Below are 24531 nucleotides of genomic sequence, written 5' to 3'. Positions count from 1 at the left end.
TGCCTTAGCGAGTACACTCGCTCATCTCTATTTGCAATACAGCACTAAACGATCCATATTCTAAGTAGATCATTCAGATGGGGCTTACACAAAAGTAATTGTACATCTGAACAAGAATCAAAAGTAGTATTTATTGAGATATTGTGGCAATGTCTGCATGTGTGGGTCATCAAAGACACAGTTGCTCACTCAGTCCATATAAAAGTCCAACCACTTTATTTTCTCCTGATTTTCAGCAATAGCAAAGAAAACCCAGTGGAAAAACAGCAGCCACTGGCAGCACATACACTTAGTGCAGTAAATAAAATAAACGCTTGCCCGTCAAGGCAGTAACTAGACAGTAGTTTCTCACCTACGTCTAACATGCCACAGTTGTCCAAAATACCATATCCAACCAGGGTATCAGTCTAGTGGCGTCCTTCCCTGTCAGACTCATGGCATTACAGTTTGGTCCACACCAAACCCCAGGCTTGCAGCCCTCTCAGCTCCTTCTGAGCTATCTCTGTCCTAGGGAGTAGCTTCCAGCAGCAGTGTCACTGGAGGTTTTAACTCTTCCAACCACACCCATATAGCTGTTGCTTCTAATCAGCACTTAATATGTCTGTTCTCCAGCCTCCTGCTGACTATTCTGTGTGGTTCTCTAGCCCCTTGCAGGCTATCTCTTTTATTGCATTACCACAATTTACATAGTGGGGCTTCCTTTACTCAAATTACATTACTTTCCATGGCATACTTTCTACTAACATCTGATATACTTCAGCTGATATTTCCCTTTGTTCATCCTGCAAACATTTGACAAGTTTTCTCAAAGAAAATGGACGCTGTTTATGTTTCCTGACCTAAAGTTCCAGTTCATCCCAAGGATGTTCAGTCCAATTGTGTAACATCCGTACCCTCAAATCAACGTAAAACAACGCTGAATTTGTGACAAGGCTCATTGTTTTGTTGGAAGTATTGCTGACCATTCCCAGGGTATTGTCACATTTTCGGCAGCACATTATTGTCTAGAATTTCAAAGTACACCTCCATGTTCATGGTTCTTGTCACTACAAAGAACCGACACCATACCACATAAAACAACCCCGGACCATAACAGGAACTCCGCCATACTGAACTATTAGCACAACACACTCAGGCAAAAGGAGTTCGAAAGCATCCTCCACACCCAGGGATGTCCACCTGATCTGAAGATGTAGTAGCATGATTCTTCCCTCCATAGAACAACAGTTCTTGCATCATTGTAAACTGACCAATGCAACTTCTTTGAGAAAACTCACCAGATGTTTGCAGGGTGAATGGAGGAAAATACCAACTCAAGTGCATCAGATATTAGTATAAAATATGTCATTATAGCCAAAGGAGGTCCCATTATACTATACTACTTTTGATTTTTGCTCAGATGTCCAATTACTTTTGGTAGGATAGCATGTGTCTGAAAAATGTTGTAGTTGGGTCATTGATCTTGGGATTTATTCTGATTGCCATATTTGCAGTTAGGAATTAATTCTTTCCACCTGATATGGGCAATTGGCAGCTACTCTAACGTATTCTTCTGCCTTCCTCCAATTCAAAAATATTATGTCCGTTACCTTGCACAGTTAACAGTGTAAGAAAAAAATCAATGCCAGGATTGTTAGTTTTCGTTCATCCGCCTTTAAAAAAATCAAAGAAAAATCAGCAAAAAGTCACACATGCCCAATATGCTACCAATGAAAACTACCAGTCATCTGCAATAAACAAGACCTCACACAGTTCACTTGACGAAAAAATTAAAATGGAATGTGGCGATGCACAATACAATTTTTTTTTTATAAAAAGAGTTTTATTGTGGAAAAGTAGTAAAAACACAACAACTTGGTATTAGTGTAATTGTATGAACCCAAAAAATAAAATTTGCATATTATTTATGGCACACATTGCCATAAATGCCAGATTTGCTATTTTTTGGGTATCTGCCTCACAAAAAAAATGCAATACAAAGTGATCAAAAAGTCTCACATATAGGTATCCCAAAATGGTACCAATGGGAGTACAACTTTTCCCGCGAAAAACAATATGCCACATGGTGTTGGCAAAAAATTTAAATGTTATGGAATGCAATAGTTTTTTTTCTTTTTAAGGCCACCTGCACACGTACGGGTCGGATTCCGGAATCTTCTTATTAATGTGTACTGCAGATGGTCTGGCTGGCACGGTACAGATTAGGAAGATTCCGGAATCTTTGCCGCGCCATCGCTATGCCATGATGCGGATCCCGCAACCTTTCCGCAATGATGTTTGCAGAAGGTCTGCGGGTTGGACGGCTTCTATTGACTTCAATGGAAGCCCTCTGCACGGAGGCCGCCTAAAAATAGAGCATGCAGCTATTTTTCCTCCGCGAGTGGAAAATCGTGATTGATTTCCGCTCATATGCAGGAAAAAAAAACATTTTCCATTGCATGTTATGGACGGTGTCTTTTGCGGAATCCGGAGGTGGACACCCGCTCCGGATTTCGCAATGCAAATCTGCCCGTGTGCAGGCGGCCTTAGAGTTTTTATTGTGGAAAAGTAGTAACACATAAAAAGGCTACATACATTTGGTATCATCGTAATCATATTGACCCAGATAATAAAGGTAACATTTCATCTATACTGTACGGTGAGCCCTATAGAAAAAAAGCTGTGATGGAATTTCTGGGGTGAGTTTTCCAACCCTCCCCCCAAAAAATAAGTTAAACAATACATTATATGTAATTCAAAGTGGTACTGTTAAAATACTACTCATTCCACTAAAAAACAAGTCCTCATAGGGCTTTGCTACAGAAAAAATAAACACGTTATGGTACTCAAAACATGATGATGTAAAAACTAAAAAAACTGACTTGTGTTTGTTTTTATTTAGCCTTCCTACTGTATATTACCATAGTCGATGTGCATGCCTCATGTACTTATATTAATTTTTCATGTTTAGTGGAGAGAGGCATAATTTTCCGTAGCAGGCAGGCAGCAGAGAAACTACTATTACCTGTACCTACCTGTCGTGCTCAGAGTACTAACAAATTGTATGACGGATAAGCTATCCTATCAGCCATATGCTTTCCAAATATGCTCCAAGCATTAATTACAATATTGGTTAACGCCGTTCCTACAACTATTCGCAGAGTTGAAGGGAGTCTGTCTGCAGTTTTGATGGTGAAAAATTGGTGAGAGCACTAAGCAGGAGCAGTGAAGTGATGTGGAATCATACCTGTGACTTTTGTATTAGCTGCACAAAGAAAACAAAGTTTTATTACCACAGGGTGCTGCCACAAGTGCCATGTGGGAAGGCCTTCTCTCTGAAGTGCCCTCCCCTCTGTCCATTGAACTGCTTCACAGCTCTAATTGACAGTTATACTGGTTTCCTCATTGGTTATCACAGCTGTCAATCAGAGCTGTGGAGCAGTACAATGGAGATGGCAGAAGACAATGGCACTCGGGGTATCAAGTAAGATTAAAACTTCTTTTCACAGTTTAGTTGATAGATGTCATAGACTGGTAGAGTTGGAAGGGACCTCCAGGGTCATCAGGTCAAACCCCCTGCTCAGTGCAGGATCACTAAATCATCCCAGACAGTTTGAACACTTCCATTGAAGGAAAACTCACGACCTCCCGTGGCTACCGCTTCCACTCATTGATCCCCCTCACTGTCTAATATCTAATCTGCATCTTCTCCCTTTTAGTTTCATCCCATTGCTTCTAGTCTTTCCTTGTGCAAATGAGAATAGGGCTGTTCCCTCTGCACTGTGACAGCCCTTCAGATATTTGTAGACAGCTATTAAGTCTCCTCTCAGCCTTCTTTTTTTTAAGCTAAATATTCCCAGATCCTTTTACCGTTCCTCATAGTAAAAGCACTGACACAGGTATGATTAAAATATGCCACCACCCTTACCTAGCACTGCATAAGCAAAACTGCTGACAGACTCCCTTTAATTTCAGAACAGTTTTTAGTTTATAATTTCTCCCCAGGATTTTTTTTTACTTAGTCATTGCTACTGCAATCTTTAATTCATAAGGGGCTAATTGTTTACAGGTCTTCTTTAAATGGGATTTCTGAGATGCATAAAAGAATACTTTACTAATACAGATTGTGTTACCAATTATATAAAAACCTTTTGTAAATGTCTCTATATGCTTCTATTATAGGCCTAGACTTGTATGAAGTAAAGTCTTGACCAGACTATTTGAATCCAATCAAGATGATCATCAAGATAACTGATGAATTAGTCTATTCAGCATCTGGATCTTGCACTGTATAATCTGCTTCCTCTTTATCATCACCTGTCTTATGTTCACTCCCAGACTGTTTTGACTTGTGAGAGTCATCTTCTTTACCAGTATCATAGTAACTTGGTTCTTTTCCATCCAAGTCCTCATTATCCAAATCTTCACCCTTTACTGACTCCTGTTTCTTATCTTTGCTTTCCTGGGTCTCCTTTTTTTTTACACCCACTTTTTGATGATTTTTATCCTCAGTTTTCTCTTTTTTCTTATTTTCTGGCTCTGAATTTTTACTTTCCCTGATACTTCCAGTATTGTCCTTGTTATCATCTTCCTGTTCTCCAGTATTTATTTCCTGCATTGATCCTTTGTCACCATCATTATTAGCTTTAATTGCTTTTGCCTTGACACCTTTTGCAGACTCTTTTTTAGCAGCGCTCTTTTTTCCTTTTAAAGCCTGTAGAGAAAAAATGCATGCAACCGGGAAAATTTGCTTAGCAAAAAGTGTGTATGCAAACAATTTAGGCTTTTCTCTTTTATGTTCCCTATTTTGACATAATGCTACTTCGCCATTTAGGGTTCGGTCAGACAAACGTTCTTTTTTTGCGTGCCTATGTGCGCAAAGAAAATGCGCTCACGGATGTGCAAAATGCACGTGAACGAAGCACCGTGCTGTTTTTTTTATGTGTATGGAGCAGCTGTGCTTGCATAAGCACAGCTGCTCCACGAAATTCCTATCATCACTGAACACTTTGACAGCACTGTCACAGTGTTCAGTGATGATGGGACTACCAGCGGGCACAAAAGAATCCCCTGCGATGCTATCCCATTGCTTTCAATGGAGCCGGCACTGCTGCCACCCTATTGAAAGCAATGGGATGAAGGCAACCCCGGCAGCGATGATTTTCAGGGGGGAGGGGGGAATATAAGCCCTACCCCGAAAATCATCCCTAGCTGTTAAGAAGAAAAAAAAAGAACTTACTTATAAGCGCTGTCCCGCTCTTCTCCCCGTCCCTGGCAGTCTTCTTCAGTATTCTGGTGGCCGGGGATTGAAAAATCCCCGCCTCCAGAAAGCGCTGCCTCTGATGGGCTGAGCACTGTAACCAGTCACAGGCAGCGCTCAGCTGTCATCCGGGGTAGAACTTATATTTCAAGCACCCACCGCCCGAAAATCATCACTGCAGGGGTTGCCTTCATCGCATTGCCTTCAAAGGGGCGTCAGCAGCACCGGCCCCTTTGAAAGCAATGGTATAGCATCGCAGTCCTTTGCCCTAGCTATCACAGCTGTGACAGCTGTGGCAGAGGATTCTTTCATTTCCGCGGGGAGTCCCATCAACACAGAACACTGGGACAGTGCTGTCACAGTGTTCAGTGATAAGGGGTCTCCCCGCGCGGTTTAACAGAACATCACACAATGTCTTTACGCGCATCACGGACCTTAGCGGCGCGCATTGTAGGCACGCATATACTATCTTTTGCATTTTGCACCTCTAAAAAATGGACATGTCAACACTGCATAGGAAACCAGTGGTTCTAATAGGTGCGCAAAAGAAAAATGCTTGTCTAACTGCAGCCTTAAAGTGTAACTGCAATTTTTATAAACTTTTGACATATCAGAGCGATATGTCAAATGTTTTGATTAATGGGGATTCTGCTGTTAATACCCCTAATTACTGTAATGCGAGGGCTGCAGCTGACACCCAAGCGATGGGCCCCTTTGGCTGTCTTTGCTGCCTGTTGGCTGTATCTGGCAGTTAAAGACAGGTGCATAGAGGTCTACAGAAGATATCTATAGACCTCTGTATAAGAGTCTTCAGCTGTCGAGAGGAGAATGGAAAGATAAAAAGACAGCCAAGGGGGCACAGTGTTTAGTTGAGTGCTGCCCTCTTGTTCTAGTGATCAGCGTGGGTCTCAGCACCCAAACCCACACTGATCAAAACTTTTGATATGTAGCTCTAACATGTCAAAAGTTTGTAAAAAGTGCAGTTACTCTTTATCCTAGGGAATCTCTATTCTATTATTGCTGTAGATGTAGTTATTGCATTTAGTGCATTTACATTTATGTCTAGAGGAAAGAAGATGTCTACAACATTGTAGAAGGGGGTACTTTACTTATAAGCAGACTCATGTGGGTTCTTTTGACTTTCTGTGTTTCAAAGCTGCAGGAGAGTAGGTTGAGCTAGGTGAACTTGTGTTCTTCTTCAACCTTACTCTGTTATTATTGAAATCAACTCTGGAAAGCTATACATTGAAGTGGCATTTATATATCACATCTTCCCATATAAAATTACCTTTTCTGGGCACTGCATAGCATACCATCCTCTTGGATATTTAGCAATGCTGTCCATATACTTCTCTGCTTTCACCCATTCTTCATGCCACTTTTCAACTTGATATTGAGGCTCACACCTTGTGAGTCTGTCCCCAATGGTTTGGTTCTCTCTGGATACTTTAAGCAGTTCTTGTTCTCTCTTCTCTTTATTTAAACTGCAAAAGAATAATATTTAGAAATAATATACCTTAAAGTATACCAAACTTTTCAGGTGCGTTTTCAGAATTATTTGCAGTGTGTGTATAACACAATTTCTGGCCACTATATGTCCTATATCCTGCATTCTCCATTATCCCCCTTTGAAAACTGTATATCGGATTCTTAGTTCTCTTAGAAGTGGTGGGAGGAGCCTGCTGTTATGCTTTCTCCATACGTATAAGGCACATGGAGTAAATAGATTTTTCTCTGTAGCTGTCTGTAAAACACACACTGACATTACATAATCATATAGGTCAGTGCACCGCAGTATTGTGCAGTGTAGATGTGAATAAATAGCAGCAAATCACTCACCATTAACTCCAACAGAACGCTTGTGTGTGAGTGCCTCTCCTTCCTATTACTCCCCTTCCCCTCTGTTCTCATAAACTTCAATAAGCAGTATGACTCATCCCTCTTATACACTTCCTGTTCTGTGGTTTTGTTGTCTCCAGTAACAGAAATAACATAATTTGACAGCAGGCTGTGGAGAGCAAGCTAGGAGGAAGAAAGACCTCTAGTGGCCAACACTTTAGAGTAATTTTTCAGCACTAAACTTCATTTTATGTAAATAAAGTAAACTGCAATTTTGCTAGTTATCACACTAGCTATAATATGAACACAAGTTGCGTGAAAAGTTACTGATTGGTAACAAAACCTAAATGGAAACCTAACGTACCAATTATAAATCAATGAGATCAATCATATCAGTCATGGATCCTATAAAATGATACCCACAATGCAAGTGTGCATAGAGACTAAGCTTTAAATTTTTAAATCTGGCAGTAATAATTCAGAAAGTCTGATAATTTGGCACTTGTTTCCAGCATAGGACAGCATTATGGTGTAAAATGTCATATGACCAGAAGCATAAGTCTTAGCGAAAACAACAATTTTGTTTTCCCATTCTATTTTGGACTTTCTTCTGAAGAAAATCTACCCTTAGAAGTCAGTTTCATAAACATTTCTATGTATATTCAACAATCCAAAATATCTGATTGTTCTGATTGTCAGGTACCTGCCAGGGCCTATAAATGCCAAACTGAAGGAATTTTGCAATGTTTTGCAGAAAATGAGATGTGAATCAGCCTTTTAATGAGTATATGGAACGAAGCAGGTGTTCAGTCACCTTCCCATTGCAACAAAGTGTCTGAGGTCACATGATAAGGCGTCATTGGCATGTAAAGCAAATTACTATTGTAATTTGGGCAGAGCTTACTTCTAATGAATATTCATGAGTACCCATTTTGCTATTTTTAGAAACACAAATGAAATTTTGGGTTCACAATGCAACATTTTTTTAACAATTACTATCATATAGCACAAAATATATCTATAATATTCTAAAAATTACCATATATACTCGAGTATAAGCCTAGTTTTTCAGCACATTTTTTATGCTGAAAAAGCCCCCCTCAGCTTATACTCGAGTGAGGTAAAAAAAAAAACAACGAAAAACCCGCAATACTCACCTCCCAGCTGGCGTCTGTGTCCCTGGCACAATGGTCTCCCTGGCGGTGCGGCAAGCTTCTTGAGAATTCTCCCCACTGTCATCTCCCTGTTCAGCTTTGAACTCCCTTGCCATCAGCGCTGTGTAGGTAAGTGCTGTGATTGGATCGAGCGCCAGCCAATCACAGCCAGCGCTTGATAAACCAATCACAGCTATTCAGTGATGTCATCCACTAAATGGCTGTGAATGATCGAGTGCCGGCTGTGATTGGCTGGCGCTCAATCCAATCACAGCGCTTACCTACACAACGCTGACGGCAGGGGAATTCAAAGTTGAGCAGGAAGATGACAGCGGGGAGAATTCTCAAGGAGCTTGTCGCACCACCAGGGAGACCATCGTGCCGGGGACACTGACGCTGGCTGGGAGGTAAGTATTCCGTTTTTCCTTTACCTAGTATATAAAGTAGCTAGGCTCATACACTAGTCAATACGTTTTACCAGTTTTTTGTGGTAAATCTTATTGACTCGGCTTATGCTCAGGTCGGCTAATACTCGAGTATTTACGGTACTTGTTCTAATAGCAAAAACAATATTTTGACAGATGATTTATGTTTCATGTATTAGAACATGTACATCTTATCCTATACATGATTACTGTTTAAAAGTAAAGGATATCTACTATTTACCATACATTAAATTTATTACTCACCTTTTAGCTTCATAACTATTTTTGTTGTCAATTCTTCCTTTAGTTCGCATGATAGCTGACATTTTTCCTAGCAACAACTGGTTGTCTCTTTCAATGACTGATAGTCGTTCTTCTTCCAGCTATAGGTAAAATAAGTATTTAGAAAGAAAACTTATTTATGTTTTTTAACTTATTTCTATGGGCCATAAAATCACATCTAAATGTAAAAGCACCTATTATTTAGTAATTTAAGGCCTAATGTCCACGAGCAATTTTGACTTGCTGAATCCGCACGGGTCACGCATACGATAGATCAAAGTGCAATTCAAAGTGCCCATAGGGAAGCATTAACATCTGCAACTGAATTTAGACATGCAGATTTGATTTGTGGTCCGGAAAACAAATTGCAGCATTCTCCACTACAGTGCAGATTCCATGAGGACCGGCTCAATAGAAGTCAATGGGTGCGAACGATCCGCAGTGCATCTGCAAATACAATTGCAGATGCACTGCGGGTTTGAAGGTTAAAATCAATTTGGGAGGTGGGGGAAAAGGCTGGGAGGTGGGGTTACGGATTTTTTTCCGCGCTGATGATCCGCAGTGCATCTGCGTACATCCGTGCGGAAAAATCCGTGATCTCCCGCAAATGGTTTTTGCAGGTCTCCTGGTGCGTAAATCCAAATGCGGAATCTCATCTGCCCATGCACATGAGGCCTAAGGAACAGTATTTTCTGCACCTTGTTCTATCCACTTGAATTCTGTTTTTGTAACCTGCCATACCACAACATAGATAAAAAGCTTCATTGCCTTGAATGCTATATGAGGGTGATAGATTGGAGTTAACTGTGATCGAGGCCTCAAATTTCACCTTTTATTGACATTATGCTTTGAGTTTTTGTTTCATAATGTTTCTTGCATTTAGTGATTTGCAGTTACAAAAGATATTTTGTAGTTCTGTAAAGATTGTGACAAGTAAACTGAAAATGCTGCAAAATGACAAAACAAATGTATTTTCCACATGGCTTGCTGCTGTGCAGAAGTTTATATTTAGTGCAAAAAAATGACTGCATTGTTTTCTATATAACGGACATGTAATATTGTTATTGCTATATGTTCATGAAATTGGCTGCTCTTTAAAAACACAGCAGCAAAAAGTTTATGTCCAATGAATAAGGCTTTACATAGCAACAGCCCATGTGACGTTAAAGTGACCCTCCGAGCCTGGACAAACAAAGATGTCCGCACTAGCCTTTCTGACTACTGGGGTCCTAGTCTAAAGTGGTGGTCACCTTGCTGTGAGGGCAGTATAGCTTTTCCTACATAGAATGATATAGGTTTTCATGCCCGGCTGATATACGCTGCCCCTCTCTGCAAGGGGAGGTGGGACGAGAGCTAGTGCACTGAGCTCCCGCCCCCTTTCCGCCCCTCGCCACTGTTTGCAATGGGAGGGGAGGGACGGGGTTGGGCCTAATTTCAGCACCCTCCTATTGCAAACAGTGGCGAGGGGCGGAGAGAGGACAGAGAGGGGCCAGTAGCTCAGTGCACTAGCTCCCATCCCGCCTCCTCCCCTTGCAGAGAGATGCAGCATATATCAGCCGGGCATGAAAACCAGACAGCTATATGCCCGTCTGAATAAACCGTTATAGTTATACGGGTGCAGAGGAAGCAGTCGCACAAGGTCCTTGGTACACTTGGTCACATAAGACACCAATTTTATAAATGGCACACTGAAAAGATTTTGCATTGGGGCCCAGAAGTTTAAAACTGCAACTAGTACTATGCTCATAAGCATAAATGAGGATAAATATTTAGATCAGTAAAGAAGAGGAGATTGCATATTAATGGACCACTCTGACTAAAACATTTTTCTATCCCTGAACCCCTCACCTGATTGCCTGTCACACTCTGGAGGTCTACCTTGTATATTGCAGTCACTTCCATGCAGTGCAGCCCCCTGTGATACTTATCAGAAACAATCTTAATGGTAAGATTTTTTTGGCTTCACTTTCACATCAATCCCACGATGCATCAGTGCAGCATTAGCTGGAGGCTATGTCATTTCTGCCTGCTGGTGGTGCAGTTTAACTATTATTACCTTCTATATTCATCTAAATAAGCGACATAAGTATACAGTCAGAAGGACGAGCTGTGATCTTCTCTACTATAACTGAGAGACAGGAGTTGTGTGATTATCATCAGTAACTGGGACAGGAGATTATGTGCCCCCTGTGGACAGTTTCTGGGATAGGATCCATGTAATAGCATCTCAGACTGAGAAATTGTATAGTTTTGGACAGCAAAAGCCCAAGTAAATCTGAGCTGATTAGAATGGAGATCATATGACCACCTGAAGAAAAATAGGCCAGGAGTTTTCAATAGAAAGGAGTAACTAACCAAGGTAACACTAACCAACATATTTACTGGGAGGCTAGCTACATCATGAATTAATAAAAAAAAAAATCACAGGAGTTTCCCTTTAGGGCTTATTCTGACGTGCGTATATCGTCTGGGTTTTCATGCCTGGCCAATGTACGCTGTCCCTCTCTGCAGGGGGAGGAGGAGGGCCGGGCCGGGAGCAGTGCACTGAGCTCCCTCCCCTTGCCTCTGTTTGCAATGGGAGGGCTGGGACAGGGGCGGAGCTAAGTTCCACCCCCGTCCCACCCCCTCCCATTGCAACTAGTGGTGAGGGGCGGAGGGGGCTGGAGCTCCGGGCCCAGCCATCCTCCTCACCCTGCAGAGAAAGACAACGTATATTGACTGGGCATGAAAACCCGGATGATATACGCACGTCGGAATAAGCCTTAAACATGTAACTTGCAGAATTCTGAAAGGAGAAGAGCTCTTTTAAAAGGAGTATTTCCACAACCAACTTTTATCACCTTTCCTGAGGCTATGTGATAAAAGTCTGATCAGTGTGCGTCTCACCGCTGGGACCCCACTAATCCTGAGAACTGGGGATCCATGTCTCCTTCTTCTTACTGCATTCCCTGTAACGAAGAGGAGCTTAAATGGATTGGTAGCTGAGTATGTGCATTGTGCACTGCTGCTCCATTCATTTCAGAAGAGCTGCGTGATATAGCTGAGTTTGGCTATTTGCAGCAGTTCTATATAGCGGAATAAAGTTGCAGTGTGCATGCTCGGCCGCTGCTCCATTCAGGCGTCTCCTCACTGGATCTTGTGGAAAGGGGATAAAAGTCGATTGTACTGTAACCCCTTTAACTAGTTAGTATCTATGGAGTACGTAGTATTTTCCATAGTAATACCATTTGTAGAAATTAAATAGGATGTAGTTGAAAATTACCTTCAATTTCTTCAGTTTTAAGCTGAGATGGACATATTTTTTTGGACTGTTTGTATCCACCATTGGCTTAGCTGATTGCACCTGTAATATACAATTGTATGTCATTATAAATGTAATATAACCAAAAGGACCTTATATTTTACTGGTTTCCTGGTCAATTAGAACAAATACACAAAGGTCCTTTCAATTACACTTTGGTGCATCCAAATGGACTGTTTGTCCTCTTATTTTACATGACACTTATTGCACCACATCATCCTTTGATGCATTGTCTGGGATTTAATTTCTCCTCCTTCCTTCTTAATTCTCGTTTAGGGTTTATTTACTTGTATATTTTTTAACACTTTTGGTATGGGATGCACTGTAACTAGAGATGAGCGAGCACGGATAAGGCAGTTACTCGAGCGAACATCGCTCTTCTCGAGTAACTGCATTATCGTCCGAGCAGGCTCGAGGGGGCGGGGGAGAGAGAGATCTCTCTCACTCTTTCCCTCCCCTGCCCCCTGAGCCTGCTCAGACGAGAATACAGTTGCTCGAAAAGAGCGATGTTCGCTCGAGTAACTGCCTTATCCGAGCGTGCTCGCTCATCTCTAACTGTATATATAACATAATTTTCATTTGACTTTATTGCAATAATTCACTAGATGTTCGCTGTAGGATGATGCGCCCGAGCTAGATGGTGACCAACTGGACATTTGCTGCACGGCTTCATCTGTCGCTTGGTGTGTTCGTACGACCCTTTTTGGTCTGTGCTCACTCTGAACGCTGAGTATCAAGCGTCCTTCTGTTCACCAATTTCCGCACATGCACTGTTCTGTCGCTAGACCCACTTTCCTGTGATCTGATCATTTGGAAGGGTATATTAGGATGTGTGGGAGTGTTTCTTTGTCAACCCTTGAGAAAGGAAATGAAATGTGCAACCCGGTGCCTCTTGGTTCCATTGGTGGGTACTATTCTCATATGTGGCTTTAATACTGTTTGATTATATGCAGTTATCTCTATTATCAATTATAAACACTTTATTCTTTGAATATACGTTGATTAACTTATCAGAGTCTCTGGGACTGTATATTAATACTGAGACCTGCTATGCACTTTAACCCCTTATCCATTGGAGCCATGGTTTTATTATAGTCCCCTTGTGTTGTTTGTGTTATATATGTTTTTAAGAAAATGATTACTTGGCTTCATATTCTTTGTTTTTTTGTGTGTTAATACATAAGCCCCATTTGGACACAATGATTATTGCTCAAAATTTGCTCAAAAGCCATCTTTTGAGCGATAATCATTGTGTCTAACTGCACTGACATTGTGCAGTTTTCGTTAAGCAGTCACTGATCGCTGTCTTTCAGCGTGCTGAAAGACAACGATGAGCCTTACCAGAAATTCACAGCAGCATACAGTTGATACTATTGTTTCAGCTGTATCCCGCTCCCTGATGACAGGCTGGGTATGAAGAACAGAGCAGTCCAGCTGCGTTTTTCATACCCCGCTCGGAGCGCTTCTCTGTATAACAGCCGGGCGCTCCGAGCAGGGAACAGCTGGATGCAGAAGGCAAGCGACCCTGCTTGTCTTCTTCATCCTCCACTCGGAGCGTAAGGTGATCACTCAAACGTTGCGCTGTAAATGGACACTTAGTGTTGGAGTAGCCCTATACTATTGGGGGTATTGGTATATAATTGTGAGTATGCTCAGCCCCTTTACTTGGATACCATGCATGCTTTTGTATGTGCTTACAATAGTCTTCACATTAGCAATATTAAACGCTGAGGTCATGCAGTGCAGAGTTGGTCATATGTATGCAAAGGCACCTATAGAGCACCCTATTGCAGCACACATCTGTATAGTATAGAGCTGCAGGCAACTAAGCGTGCTGCAATAACACCTCCTGCAAAAGGCTCCATTATGTGCATTAGGTGTAATAAAAATCAGTATAGCTCACAGATTGGGACAAAAATGGATGATAAGAAAAGTAAAACATACATTTTAAACAAACAAATGCAGTAGTTTTATTGTACATCATAAGATCGCTATTGGTCAGTATTTGCAGACCAAAAGAAAATTTGTAATACAAAGAAAAAACATAATGAAAAGATCTGTATGTCCAGGCTCTGGCTTACAAATACTGATACAAAATATTGACAAAAATGCAGCCATGAGAACATATTCTAACACACGTACCCTGAGGTGCTTGCACATGCCAAATGATTAACCATGTTGTAATACTCTTTTGCATTTGACATATTTGCAGAAATGACATGCAGATGATAATGTGCATTATTTATTCTCACTGGTTTTGATACAGTAATCCCTTTATAGCATTATATAATCTGTTCTGCTCGGTGTACCTGTTAACACTGTAATTTTATGCTTTGTGTAACCAAACAAAACCTAATCCCCACTGCTCATTTGTTTGGTGAAAATTGCATGTTACACAATACTTAACTTGCAACTGTGCTATGTTAGCACGTAAACCTGTTTATGGTTGGAGTGTTGTTAAGCAACATTGCATTTATTATACACATGTGCTGGCTTCTAGATTACAACCTCCATTGACCTACATTTTATTACTTAAATTCCTAATATATTCTCATAAAAAGTAAAAATAAAATCTCCAGTAAACATAAATCCTTAAAATGTCCATAATTCCTTAAAATTTGCTAAATTCATGGCCATCATGACTGACCTGCAATGATTTTTACCTTGCTTTTCAAGTGACCCTTTACGTCAAATCTGCCTTGTCATGCCATTTACCCTGCAAGGAGAGCTGTAAAGTCAGTCATGTTGGTGTAGGGGGTCAAAACCAGACCATTCAGCTGATGCTGTCTGCTTCCGAATTAGTCTTAGATATGAGTACTCAGACGACGCAAATGGACAGCCACATGCACCATGGGATTGTCATAAGCGAAGTGAACGTTTATTCAGAGTTACAGAAGTTATAGAAGAAGTTTGCTGACGTAATGATTTAATTACTGCGCATGCCCGGGGTCGCTGGACACCTGGACATTCTTAAATGAACAATACATCTTTCAAAGACGTCTCCTACATAAACAATATATCAACGCTCGGGGACAGTTGTATCAAAGCAGAATATGTCTTTGGATAAGATTCTCGGAACATGAACAGAAAAACAGAATCACATGTGAAAGTACTGATAAGACAAGTTTCAGGGTCACATAGTGGGAAGAAGACAGATAAAGGGTAAGCTTGGAAGAGAAATTAAATGTATTTTTCTTATTAATTCTAAGACAAGGGAAAATCTAGAATTAACCCCTCACATTGGTTATCAATAGAGATGAGCGAACCTACTCGGCCACGCCCCTTTTTTCGCCCGAGCGCCGCGATTTTCGAGTACTTCCGTACTCGGGCGAAAAGATTTGGGGGGCGCCGTGGGTGAGTGGGGGGTTGCAGCGGGGAGTGGGGGGGGAGAGGGAGAGAGAGAGGGCTCCCCCGTGTTCCCCGCTGCTACCCCCCGCTCCGCCACGCCTCCCCCCGCCCCCCGGCGCCCCCCCAATCTTTTCACCTGAGTACGGAAGTACTCAAAAATCGCGGTGCTCGATCGAGTAATTACTCGAAACGAGTATATTCGCTCATCTCTAGTTATCAACCAAAGATGGATATAAGCGTTTAACAGTTTATGGATATTTTACAACTAGGAGAAACAGTGACATCAATTTTATTTCTTGGTGGACTTCAACTTTTATCCGTCAATAATCTATTTCCTATACATTAATGAAACATCATATTTTTAAAAACTATTCAGTCATGGTCATCACTTAGATCCAAAATGCAATGGGTTAAGTCCAAGTCAATCTAACCATATGAAATACAACATGGTTTGCTCGGAACAGCAACAGTTAGAAAGTGCAGTTAGTACGTTAAGAGCCTGCCAAGCAACGCTTCCTTCCCTGCCAGATCACTGATCCAAGCCAACGCTTTTCAACAGACACATAAAGAAGCGATTGATAGAAGAAGCATGAGCAGCATGAGAAGTTGGCCAGGAGAACCTTTGTTATTTCAATAAAGGCAAATCAATTAACCACATATTGAGGATATGCTATATGTTGTATTATATAAACATGTCATAAAGCATTATAAACAATCTGAGTATGGAGGCTGGTATATGCCAGTCAGAGAGATCAGTGAATTGTGCATTGTATTCTCCAACATGGCACACTCCTGTTGGGGTATATTAAGCCCATGGTGCTGAACAGGACTCAATGTTACTTGCTGTTTTGAAAGTACCAGAGGACATTCAGTAACCTTTCGCACTGGAAGGCTACAGCTCTTTTTCCCAATGCTTTTAGAGGCACGCAAAATACTAGCTCCTAGCTGCTCGGAAAAGTGCGTGAACGGTTTATTTCCAGCTCTCACGTCCCCAGGTGAAATTGCTGGTTCACACAGTCAGAGGTGTGTTATCCAGCTCCCATAGGAGTCTATGGAAAGCATGCACCAAAAATAGGTCAGGTCCGATCTTTTCACGCACCACAGAGCTTAGTTGCGAGCATTGCCGTCGCAAGTGCTATTTGTTGAAGGTACGAGTATTTTGCGTGTCTAAAATTCCTTTATCTGAACAGCTCTATAGGAAACCATTGGTTCTAATAGCTGCACTTTCTTTGCGCGCCTGTAATGCGCTAAAATCACACTTGAGTGACCAAGGCCTCATACATGCAAAATTAAAAAAAAGTAGTAAAGGACCTTCAGACATACAGGGCACATGCCAAATGGTTCTTTAATACAAGACATTAAATAATAAAGCTACATTAGCTGGGCTATGTAATATCAGACATCCTTCACAGATCATCTCAGTTGAAGGTTTTCAGTGTTTATAGATAACCTTGAAACTTAACACCTAGTTGTATCTTAGTACAGTATATAGTTTCCACCGTACTCATGTACTATTCATTTCAGGAACACAACACCATTGACGACCAAGTAGGTATGTCATAAAGTGTTTCATCTATTGTCTTAGAAAGAGACTTTGCCCAGGGCAGTGATCAATCAGTGTTAACGACTTCTCCTAGCATAGGTAGAAGCCTCTGTGATAAATGTCACCTAGACGATCTCAATAATAGCACTTAGGAAGGGAAATGATCCGAGAATGGGGAAAGTGGCAACAGTGATATACAAAATATTACATCTATAACCAGAGCCTTGATTTTAAATTGATACAACCTGGAATCATCTCTACTTATGCACCTTTGTGACCTATAGTAAAACTGAGTATGTCAGACGGTAGTACAATGGATATTAGTTTCTCAAACTAAAAGGTAGGTAACAGCCCAACTTAACAGCATGAAAATCACCCATGTAAATAGACCCAATGCAAATAATAGGTTCTTTTTTTGTACAAGTGTCGTGCATCTCACACCGGACAAAACTTGCGTGGTAAAATCGGCAGTATAAATAAGGCCTGCTAACCGTTTTATGGCGACTTTCACACCTGCAGTATTTTGTCAGAATTTCACTTCAGTATTTGGAAGCTAAAACCAAGAATGGGACCTTCATATAAAAGTACAATGGAAAGCTTTGCTGTACTTTGGCTTATTGAACACATTCCTGAGAATGGCTTAAAAATACTAATGTAAAATACTGACCAAATACTGCTATGTAAATTGGCCTAAATCTCGTGTATAGTCAGATTAAAGCGGTATTAGTGTTCCAGCAAATAAAGGTTATTATTTCTTGTATAATAAACAGTTAGACCACATGCACACAGCAGAGCTAGCGGCATTCGCACGTACCTGCTTTTCTTGATCTTCATCTGTACTGTGGATGGTCCGCATGGCTCGCCGTCGGATATACGCAGTACAGATTTTATTTTAAACTCCTCCTTTACCACGGAATCCGCGGCCCATTCACAATGTCAATTGCGAATGGGCTACAGGTCGGGCAGCTTCCTTTGACTGCAATAGATGCCGTCTGTGCGCAAACCACAGGAAAATGGAGCATGCTTTGATTTTTCATCCCTGAGCAGAGACTGTAATTGGTTTCCGCTCATGTGCGTGAAGAATCACTTTTGCATAGCATGCTATGAGCGGTATTTGCTGTGGGATCCGGAGGTAGTTGCCTGCTCTGGATTCCGCAATTCAAATCCGCCCACGTGCATTTGGCCTTATATCATTTTCTGATATACTTTCTGTATTTTACTGCATATTACGCGCAATAGAGCCTTATTGTTCTCCATGGGCATGTAATAAACGCTGTGCATGCGCAATTACATTGTATATGTCCGTTGTTTATACACAACGTCGTTAAGCAACAGAGCAGGAAATAAAATTTAAAAAAAGTCAGACTGCACATGACCGCACGTGTCAGATACGCTGTCATGTGCAGTCTAAAATCGTAGCCATACTTGCCGATAGGTCAGTTCATACAGTAGTAAAACATTATACTTGCAGTGTTTTACTGCATGCTCTTGTGAGCCCGGCCTTAGGGCTTATTCCGACAAGCATGGGGACAACTACGCTAGCTGGCACGGAGCGTAGTTGTGCCTGAACAAGGGGAATCCATTCCCCTTCACCGGCTTTTCAAACTTCACGCCAGAGCACAGGAGTTTTTAAAAAGAACATGAGAAGATAGGTGCCACCCGATCTTTCCTGCAGGTAGTATTCACTACGTGCGGGAAAAATAGGGCAGGTCCTATGTTTTCCTGCACGTTCAATTAATGGGCGAGAATCCCGATTATCACGGCCACATAACGAGAGAAATACACACTCATCTGAATCCGCCCTTAGATAGAGTTCTGATACATTCTGAGACTGTGACCCAAAGCAACCATAGTTATTGCTAATAAAAATGCTACACTTCTTAAAGAACTTCAATCTCCAAAATAAGAAGTCTATACACTAGGCACTTTGAGTAACCCAAAAATGATATGTATCCAACAATTTTCATTTTTTAAGATTGGTGCGCTAGTTCTTTTAAATTGTGGGTAAAAGAAGGAATATTGTATTTTTAGAATACAATTATCTCACAGCATTAAGGGCCCTTTCACACAGGTCAATAGCAACTATTGTGATGAGCGCTGATCAATGAGATGCTTGTTCAAACAGTCTTTATTAGGGGTTAACACAGATTTTTAACAAAAGTAAAAAACATTAGAAGTTTCCTTTGAGAGATGGACGGGCACTTCTAACTATGACTAGAGACGGGTGTTTTTGGACCCGAGCACCGCTTTTTCCGAGTAACTGACTACTCGGACGAAAAGATTTGGGGGGCGCCGGGGGGCAGGGGGCAGCGTGGTAGAGCGGGGGGTAGCAGTGGGGAACAGGGGGGAGCTCTCTCTCTCCCCCCCCCACTCCCCTCTGCAACCCCCCGCGCACCCCCGAATCTTTTCGTCCGAGTAGTCAGTTACTCGGCAAAAGCGGTGCTCGGGTCCAAAAACACCCAAATCGAGTACGTTCGCTCATCTCTAATTATGACCTCTTACATGTCACAACTGTTGGCCCAATCATTAGGTTGGACAGAATATTGAATTGTATTTGGATAGGTATTGATCAGTGGGGGCACTGATGCTGGGACCCCGCTAATTCCTAGCACTTGAGTGTTGCTGCCCCCTTATTCTGTCTTTGCTGGTTTTCGCCCTCATAGAGGTGTATAGCGCTTCTATAGACCTCTATGTGGGCCATCTTCAGCTGCTTGAAGCAGCTGAAAACCAGCGAAAATAGCCAAGGGAAAAGAACACTTGGGCGAGTCCTGCAGCCTCTTCATTCTATTAGTTACAGGACCCCCACTGGTCAATACTTTTGATATGTCTCTATGACATGTCAAAAGTTAGTAGCTACATTTTTAGCTCTCTATCTGCAAGACATAGGCATTATCATAGTGCTGGTCATGTGACCTGGAGATTGGAAGAAAATTGCAAAGCACACAGTCTGGAGGGGACGAGCTACAGAACTGGACTCTTCATTCTTCAGAACTCAGTGATATGATGATGGATAAAGATAAAAAATGGAGTGCTTCATTAAGGTAGGAACCCACAGATATTTAGTAGTTTTAGATGTCTGTAAAGCTCCCCTTCGGTCCTTGACAAACAAAGATGGTAGACCCGAAGGTAATCTCTGATTACCTTATGCATATTGTGCATTAGTATACATTGTTAGTCTAAGATACTACACCTACTTTGATTGACCGATGCTGCCCATGTGAAGAGCGCTGGATAGTCACAGCAAAATGTAGTATCTTAGACTATAGATACATACCATGTTTCCCCGAAAATAAGACAGTGTCATATATTAATTTTCTGTTCAAAAAGGTTTAACTTTTTTAAATGTATAGCTGCCTGGACACTATTTAAATTGACTTTTTTTAATTAACTGTTAGCAGGGCTTAATTTTGGAGTAGGGCTTATATTTCAAGCATCCTCAAAAAGCCTGAAAAATCATTTTGCATCCTCAAAAATTCTGGAAAATCATGCTATGTCTTATTTTCAGGGTATGTCTTATTTTCAGGGAAATAGGGTAGAACCAGTTTTGCCATCTTTGTTTGTCTTGGCTCGAAGGTTTGGAAGCCATAACTAGTACTCTAGTGTTGCTATGCTTTTCCTTCTGATCTCTTCCTTGGATGCAAAATTATAACTATATGACTGGCACTTAATGTAATTATAATACAAAATATCAGCCTATATTAAATAACTTTTTCTTTTAATAAATAGTACCTGTACATGAGGGGAAAAGATCAAACAAGCTATTGCTGGATAACTACTTCTTGTTTGTTCTTTTACCATAACTAGTAAAACCTGGCAACATATCAATGAAACACTTAAGAAACAAATCATTGAGATCCACTTCAACTTGAGTAGACAAAAGCTCATAATAAGGTGTATACAAGAAAGCAATGAGTTTCCATCATAGATGAGTGCATTCAGTCACTGCACTGCGAGGCTTAACAATGGAGTATTGGCTTAAGCCAAAGATTGTACTTGATGGTTTTCTCCCACAGAGTGTATGTCATACCAGTGATACAAAGCGGACATTCAGAGTTACTAATTTAATTTCTTTGGTCTCTGCATTAACATTTCAACCAATTAATGTCTTATTAGCAGTACATAATACAACATCAAATTCCATTTGCTTCAAGTTATTTTATCTCTCGATCACTACTGGAAATAGATTAGTATGAAAGAGAATTGGAAAATCTTCTATTATAAAACTATTTTATGTGATCTGTGCTGTTTACATTCAATTACACAATTCTAGCATTACATAAAAGCTGCACTCCATAGGCTCCTTTTTTAATTCATACTATTTTATTTTATTGAAAATGCATGTGGATCCAGTGAACACTAGTGGTGGGATATAGGGGGATGTAGATTTCCTGTAAATTGTGATTTTTAGGGACTTTATGGCTTGGGATGCGAACTGCTTATGTGATCCATATGATCCCTGCATGAAAAAGCTAGAGTAATGTGCATATTCTAACACCTTAGGCCTCATTCACACAAGCGCTGTTTTCGCACATTATAGGCGTCTGAAAAGATGGCGACTATACTGCACTAAAGATTGTGTGAACGGGTGAATTCCAGCTATTTTAATTAGCCGCTTCATACAATCTGTGGTGTGTGTTATCCAGCTCCCATAGGAGTCTATGGAAAGCATGCACCAGAGAAATGTCAGGTTCTATCTTTTCTTGCACCACGGAGCTTAGATGCGACCTGCAGTCGCATGTCCTATCTTTGATTGATGCGAGGATTTAGCGCATCTAAAATGTATTCATCTGAATGCTTCTATAGGAAACTATTGGTCCCATTTAGACGAAAACAGCGCTCGTGTGAACGAGGCCTTAGTGTGTGTACCAAAGTGATAAATGTCATGTTTCTAGGGGGGGAACACGCAATGCCTATATGCTGTGCTTTTAATAGGTAGTAAAGTGTAAGATTCTAGTCTTCGGTACTTTCATGCAATTTGTTTTGAGAAGTAGGTACCTGAGTTGGTATGTGTAAAGTATGTACATGTACAAACACTAATTAGTCTTCTTTGGCGCTGGACAGGCTCATATGCACCAACCATCTCTGGTGATCTATCTAAGTCACATGAGCAGATTTAAAGGCAATTTTGGGTTCTAAGTAGCTGACATGGTAAGTTCAGGGATGTAAACTTTATCCTTTTCTGCCGTTTCATCATTTCATCAGTGTCAGCTGTCAAACCTGCCACTGAGAGCTTCCAACAGACTATGTAGTCTGTGTAATGCATTGCAGGGGAGGGTTTGAGAGCCAACAGTGGAGGATCGGCGGGGAAGATAAGTATAAAACTCAGCGTATCAGCTATTTTTTGCCCATAAGCCCAGCTTTTAGGGCTCAAAGTAACTGACAGAATCTCTTTAAAAAAAACAAAAAAAAACCTTCCCACAGAAACAACCTGGAGTCTAAGGAGTATCTTAGACTTCTACGGCATAGCCACAGGATATGCCGACCTCTGTCAGTTGTCAGATTCTGCTGACCTGTGTCAGTTGTGTTCACATGTGCAGTATTAGGCTGCCTATCCAAGGGCATTTTTGGATTGCGTTCCCCATAGCATTGCTATGGAAAGCGCAGCCCCCCTGTCCATGAGCGGAGATACATAGCAATCCTCCACTCGCAGGCGGCAAATCGCAGCATGCTGCGAATTGTCACGATTCTCCACGGTCAGCCTATCTGTCAGATAGGCTGACCATGGAGATCTATCTACAGGCTCCTGCTGCCGGACAGCAACTCCCACGGTGGAGATCCGCCGCGGGATGTCGCAACGCCCGTGGACAGGCAGCCTTAGCAATGCATGCTAACTCTGTACATCTGTGTAGGTGGTTGGTGACATAAGTCTAGAGTTCTTTCTGATATATTTAATAGGTGTTCAGATTACTTCATGTTTTTACCCATCCACTGGGACCCCCACCAATCCCGAGAATGTGGGGGTTCATTTCCCCATTCTTTGTCACTTATAGGTCACTTATCCCACCCGCAGTGATGTGCGGGTGGGAGAACAACTGGCTCCTGTGCATCTGCTCCATTCACTTTAATGGGGGCTGATGGAAAAGGCCAAGTGCTTTGAACTTGGCTATCTCCAACAGTCCCATTGAAAACGAATGGAGCAGCACTACACTTACGCAACCATTGCTCCATTCAATCTCCTCTTCACTGTGGGAGGACGGGAAAACTGGACCTGGACCCCTATTCCTAGGATTGGTGAGGGACCCAATGATCAGCTTATCCTGTGGATAGGGGATAACTTATCTCAACCAGAATACCCCTTTAAGAATTACAAAAAGCAAAAGGTTATAAGGAGGCGCCTTGATGCTATTGATATAACATGTTATATTATATTAACATGAGGAAAAAATGAGTATTTAACTCACCTGGTGTCAGCCGAGGACACCTTACAACAAGGCACCTCGCTGACACCGCAATCCAAGTTCGCTTATAAGATAGTCTTTTATTCCATCCAACCTTCGTCGGAGAGCAGCGGGGCAATCCAAATAAGCTACACCGGGTAACCGGGGCTTAATTCAAATAGACCACGAGGAAGAAAAAACGACTGTCCGCGCTCCTAGGGATATCAGACTCTGATCCGGGATAATAAATTCCTTTTTTTTATTGGAAAAACATACAGGGATCTGCGAGCAACGCGTTTCAGTAGATACAACTACCTTTCTCAAGCTCTACCTAAGCTCGTAGAGCTTGAGAAAGGTAGTTGTATCTACTGAAACGCGTTGCTCGCAGATCCCTGTATGTTTTTCCAATAAAAAAAAGGAATTTATTATCCCGGATCAGAGTCTGATATCCCTAGGAGCGCGGACAGTCGTTTTTTCTTCCTCGTGGCCTTTAAGAATTACATACCCTATTTATATATTTGGACAGCACAATACTGCAGCCAACATCTCTGAAATCAAAGTACACAGACCAGGTTTTGCCAGCAATCCTCTCAAAGATGAAGGAGTGCATACAATGGGATTTTACCTTGTTGCTCTCAGTGTGCACACTTGAGGACATTTCCAGCTGCGGTCTTTCTATCTATAGGAATCGTTAGGGAAATATTCTTGATTATAATTATGGCATTGCAATAGCTATATGACAGGGCATGAAATGGAAGGATACAAGGTTATGTGCACAGTCATATATAAAGATTAAATATTGCAAATCAGTTTTCATGAAGACGGCTCTGTACCTTTAGACTGCCTCTCACACATACCTTCCTTTTATGCTCATCATAGTAGGTTTTGTCCCACTTCTGTTGCAGGTACTTATTACCGCACGGTAGTATAGGTTGGTAGGCTCTATGCATCGTGAATGCAAACCAGCTTCTGAGGCAGCAAGCCACCAAATGACTGAGGATCTGAGGCTTAGGGAATAATACC

At 41.4% G+C, this 24531-nt stretch overlaps 1 protein-coding gene across 2 annotated transcripts; it reads right to left on the bottom strand.

Annotated features, from left to right (window-relative positions):
* Window positions 1-22: 22 nt before the first annotated feature.
* Window positions 23-24531, bottom strand: CFAP97D2 (CFAP97 domain containing 2). 2 transcript variants are annotated; one of them, XM_066577264.1, is made up of 6 exons: window positions 24366-24531; window positions 24134-24187; window positions 12202-12282; window positions 8922-9040; window positions 6528-6723; window positions 23-4693 (listed from the first exon to the last, which is right to left on the bottom strand). In XM_066577264.1, exons 1-6 carry the CDS (start codon window positions 24456-24458, stop codon window positions 4244-4246), a joined length of 993 nt encoding a protein of 330 aa, XP_066433361.1. In that variant the 5' UTR covers window positions 24459-24531; the 3' UTR covers window positions 23-4243. The 2 variants fall into 2 exon arrangements, with proteins under 2 accessions (XP_066433361.1, XP_066433368.1); XM_066577271.1 differs by lacking the exon at window positions 24134-24187.

Source organism: Eleutherodactylus coqui, chromosome 1 (assembly GCF_035609145.1).
Source record: "Eleutherodactylus coqui strain aEleCoq1 chromosome 1, aEleCoq1.hap1, whole genome shotgun sequence".
Lineage (NCBI taxonomy): Eukaryota > Metazoa > Chordata > Amphibia > Anura > Eleutherodactylidae > Eleutherodactylus > Eleutherodactylus coqui.
This window is presented reverse-complemented; position numbering and strand designations above follow the sequence as displayed.